This window comes from Manis javanica, chromosome 6 (genome assembly GCF_040802235.1).
Source record: "Manis javanica isolate MJ-LG chromosome 6, MJ_LKY, whole genome shotgun sequence".
NCBI classification, from domain to species: domain Eukaryota; kingdom Metazoa; phylum Chordata; class Mammalia; order Pholidota; family Manidae; genus Manis; species Manis javanica.
Genome location: NC_133161.1, coordinates 128,248,342 through 128,253,531, shown reverse-complemented (window position 1 = coordinate 128,253,531; position 5,190 = coordinate 128,248,342). Strand labels below are relative to the sequence as shown.

Here is a 5,190-nt window from a genome sequence, read left to right as displayed (position 1 = left end):
GTTGGAAAAGTTCAAATTAAACAATTAACTGATATTTCTTTAACAAAACTAGTTCAAACACATTATTAAAATTAAAATTATAAAATCACCTAAGTAAAATATAAGGATAAAATAATTATTTTCTTGATGTAGTATATGTTATTTTTCCTAATTATAAAGACAGATTATATTTTTGCTTTTTCCTCTTATACCCCCTTTTAGAGGTTATTGTAAGGCAGGGTGAACATTAGTGTCCTGACATCCCTTTAGGATGCTGAACCATGTAGATTTCCTTAATGAACTTTTTGCAGGAGAGATGATTTCAGGGAACCAGAAGTTTTACATCTGGTAGCATGTTATTGAGTCCATGCACGTCAGAGGCTGTGAACCTTGCTGCAGCACACCCTGTCTACTTGGTGTCCTCTGTTATGAATCTATTGTTTCCTTCCATTACAATTAAATAAGAGCTAGTAGTGTTAGTTCTTTAAAACAAGGAACCGTGAAAAAGAGCAAATTATGAACTTGAGTTCTCAGTAATAGCAGCTGCTAGATTTAACAGATCATCTTGGAATTTATTTAAATCTATTCAGGATTGTAAAAGTATAACTAAAGGTTGTATGTTGATATGAAACCAAATTCAGATACAGGTATCTACATTTTTCTAAATGTAGTAATTAAGGAAACAGTGTGGTAACTAGTGAAGACCAAGTTGTCAACTTTACTGAATTTCACTAAAGGATCATGGTTTACATTTTATTTTGTTTAATTTCATTCATTGTGTATTGTGTTCTTAAAGCATATCATAAAAAGAGTTTTTAAAAAATAATTATTAATTTATGAATTAACTTATTAATTAAGTTATGGAAATAATACTGAAATGTAATCTCTTTAGTATAAATAAATCAAAATATTTCGTAGCCCTAAAATCCCCTTTGACCATCACTACCTTCATTTCTGAAAAGCCAGTCTTCCCTTCCTCATCTTTTCCTATATTTACAAGCACAGAGGTTCTCATAGAAACCACATGGTGTTCTATGGGTGTCATTTTTTTTTAACATGCAAGTTATACTGTGACTATCTTTGTGCATTTAATTATTTTTGGGCCAAAAATATATCTTAGTGATTTTTTTTATCATGGTAAATGTGGCTTATGGAGCCAACATTTAAATTTCTGTTTTGCTTTTCCATAATAAGATTATACCACTCCTCATTTTCATCGTAATGTAGGTATTTAGATCACTTCTATTTCCCACATTCAAATGTGTCTATCTGCAGTGATATCCTTCTGAATGCTTTCTGCGGTAGTTTTGGTATGGCACTCATTGCAATTTTATATGGACTGCACATCAAATTTTATTTTTATGACACTGATGAGTGGGAATAGTATTTCATTCTTGTTTAATTTTTATTTTCCTGATTCTAATAAGATTGAGTACTTTTACATATGCTTTTGACCATTTGTAATTTCCTTCCTGTGTATTGCTTACTCAAATATTTTGCTCTTAGAATATTGAGTTACTTACCTGTGTATCATTCATTTGCAGGATTTACAAATACTCCAATTTTCACTTTAAAAATACTTGTTCTTATAGAATTTTGTGAAACAGTAATTTTCAGTGTTTTTTTATGAATTAATTTTTTGTGCTTTGCTTTAAAATGCTCCGGCTTCAGATATAAACCCATTCTACTTATTTTTCAGTTTCTTTCTAGTTTTGTTTAATACACATGTATCTTTAACCATGTGGAATATAAATGTTTGTGCCTTTGTGAGCAATATTCTTTTCCTACAGAAGCAGATGTCACGTCCTAATACTAGTTACTTACAAACTCCACTATTTCACAATTCAAAATTTCAGCTTAATCACAGAATAAATTCAAATATATATATATATATATATATATATATATATATATATATATATGTTTATTTATTGTCTATCTTCAAGACAAGCAATCTTTCTTTACCACCAACTTTTTAATTGCCAAAACGTCATGATATGCTTTCAATTCTGAAAATGGATGTATGTCCTCTTTGTTTTTTTTTTTAAATAGTTGGCTTAACTCTTCTGGGTATTAACTGTTTCTGAATTTTGGAATCAGTTTTTCAAATACATGAAAACTTTAGTCTGAATATTTGTTTTACCTTTGAATGTATTGATTAATTTGGGAAGAATTGACATCTTTTTTTATACTGATCCTCTTTAAGCATAAACATGGTATATCTTTTTACTTGTTTCAATCTTTTCATATATTTTAATACAATTTTACAGTCAATGAGGGAATTCTATTTTAAGGAAAGAATAGGTAATGCCCAGTGAAAAGTATCTTTAAATCTTTATTTTAAAGAAATCACAACAAAGCTCAGAGAAATTGCAGTTGACATCTTGTTTGTGTGACACTGATATTTCCAGAGATTTTGCAAGAAATTAGACCACAAGGTGTTGACTTGAGGTTCATGGATGGAACTCATATCAAAAGTCCATGAGTTCCCTAAAATCCTATTATATGTATGCTAAATGTCCATTTTTCTAAGATAAATTCTAAAGAATATGAAATGAAAGTCATTGTTCAATGGCTATTATAACCATTCACAAAGAGATTGCCAAATTTCATCAGGGCATTGGGTTTATTTTTTTACAAAATTGAGCCTTGAGTTTTGTGATACATTTTTTATTAAGTTGCCCAAAGAAAGTCAGAGATGTAGTGTAACATTTTGCACCAAAGAGACATGTTCTTTTAAAGTAAAATATTCCAGGACACAAGCTCATGAGTGTGTAGTAAGCCTGGCAAGGAAAGAAAGTGGTGCAATTCAAAGAGATGCAAGGTGATGAAACGGAGGAAGTGAAAAAGAATCTATAGGTACAATTTGCACTCCAAGGATGCAGTACTGAAAAGGAGTGCCAGAAAGTGTGATTAGAGGGCAAAAATAAGGGGAACTCCTGGATTAGACTGGAAAGTGAACTGGGAAGTAGCATCAATTCCAGGAAACCATAAATGTCCCAGAAGCCCATACAATGGAGCAACCCTATCACCAATAATCCGATTGTTGCTCTTTCTCTCCACTAGTTTTAAAAAAACTGTTCATGAAAAGGATCTGAAGCCACTTTCTAAAATGCTCACCCAGACGTCTGGTAGTTAAAATTACGAGGTCACTGAAGCCTGATGAAATTATGGGACTTTCAGGATTCATCTGAGATATAGTCACTGGGAAGGACTGAGAATAATAGTGATCTCTCTGGCCTTGGAGAACAAAGAAACGCACTGCTGTTATATACAAGCCAAAGAATCAAAAGTCACTCCGAGGTGTAATACTGAAATTGTATCACAAAATTACCTGAAATATATGTTTAACCTTTTAAGTTTTCATCCTGTTGCTCATGGTAAGTCTGAGGCTTTGAGATTGATCAAAATTCCAATTAACTGGTGTTATTTGTGCTATTTTTCTGACTATATGACTTCTTTAATGAATTGTACTCTATTTCTGGGTAGAAACTGTGCATATTTGTACACTGCTGTGCCCTTAGCACTAACTGATTGTATCATAAACAATAATCATCTTTATTGAATAAAACAAATGACTTTAAAAACAATAATTTTAAAATGTTGATGTTTCAGGTATATTAACAGCCACTTCTAAATGATCAAGCCCGCAGAAGCAATGGGACATGAGAACATCACAGAATTTATCCTCCTGGGACTCTCTAGAGATGAGGATGCAGAGGTTGCCTGTTTTGTGCTTTTCTCACTTTGCTATATTGCAATTCTCTCAGGAAACCTGCTCATTCTTTTCACCATCAGGGGCAGCCGCCTCAGGGAGCAGCCCATGTACTTTTTCCTCAGCTGCCTGTCCTTCATGGATGTCTGTTTCACCTCCACAGTGGCCCCCAAACTCATCAATGACTCACTGGCTCAGAGGAAGACCATCTCCTACAACAGCTGCATGGCCCAGATATTTTACGCCCACTTTTTTGGTGCTGCGGAGATCTTCATCTTGGTGGCCATGGCCTACGACCGCTATGCAGCCATCTGTAGACCCCTCCGTTATTCTGCCATCATGAGCAGACGGGTGTGCTATGCCCTTGTGGTGGCCTCCATTCTCGTGGCATTTATCCACTCAATCCTGCATGTATTGGTCATCACGGTGCTGCCCTTCTGTGGCCCCAATCAGATAGACCACTATTTCTGTGACGTATACCCCTTGCTGAAGCTGGCCTGCACCGACACTAGCCTTCTGGTTATTGCGATCATCGCTACCACGGGGGTGCTGTCCATTTTGACTTTTGTTGTCTTGGTGATTTCCTACGTCATCATCCTGTCCACCCTGAGGACCCGCTCATCCGAGGGCCACCGCAAAGCCCTCTCTACCTGCGGGACTCACGTCACTGTCGTGTTCATGTTCTTCCTGCCGCTCATCTTCACCTATGTTCCCATGGCTGATTCTGTCAGTAATGACAAGGTGTTTTCCCTATTTTACACCATGATTGCCCCCATGTTCAACCCTCTCATCTACACACTGAGAAACACAGACATGAAGAATGCCACGAGAGTGTGGTGCCGACACAGCTGTTTGAAGGGAAATGAACCGCTGGTGGTCCAGCCCTTTGCTGGATCTGTTCTTTCCTCAGAATCGTGAATGTGAACAATAAAGCCAGTGCAGGGGTGATGTGCTGTCATCCAAGGTTGCAAGTCTTGAAGAGCAAGCCCTCTCAGTCGTTCATTTCCCGTTATGCTACTGCCCTGAAGTTGTAGCCAAGGGAAGGGGACCAGACAACCTGCAGGTCCCTTCCAGCTCTGACCTTCTACCACTTACGTCTGGCATTCTGGAACATTCTGTGCTTCATGATCACAGGCAGAGTGGGTATTACAGTAATTTTGTCAGAGGACATTGTAAAGACTGCATAGTTGTGCAATTGTGCCCTGCTGTAGGACACAGATACCTTGACTGAGACATCTCTCACAGACAAAAAGAGGTGCTAAGCCCTCTATTTTCCTGAGGTTTCCATTGCAGTTAAAAAAATAAAGCAATGCAGAAATTTACAACTATTGTTGTCAATTTTAACACTTGCACTAACAAATCATGCTTCTAAAATAATGCAGCACATGTCTTTAGACTGTCCACACTATACTTAGAGAAACTGTTTTAAAGAATTCCTGGTAACCTATTGCTGGTACAGTCCAGGAATTAGAAGTTTCAGATTGGATGATGAACAC

The 5,190-nt window shown here is 36.3% G+C and overlaps 1 protein-coding gene across 1 annotated transcript; it reads left to right on the top strand.

The window, feature by feature from the left end:
- Positions 1 to 3,637: 3,637 nt before the first annotated feature.
- Positions 3,638 to 4,612, top strand: LOC140850282 (olfactory receptor 4P4-like). Its single transcript, XM_073240019.1, has one exon. The coding sequence runs from the start codon at positions 3,638 to 3,640 to the stop codon at positions 4,610 to 4,612; it is 975 nt and encodes a 324-aa protein (XP_073096120.1).
- Positions 4,613 to 5,190: the final 578 nt, after the last annotated feature.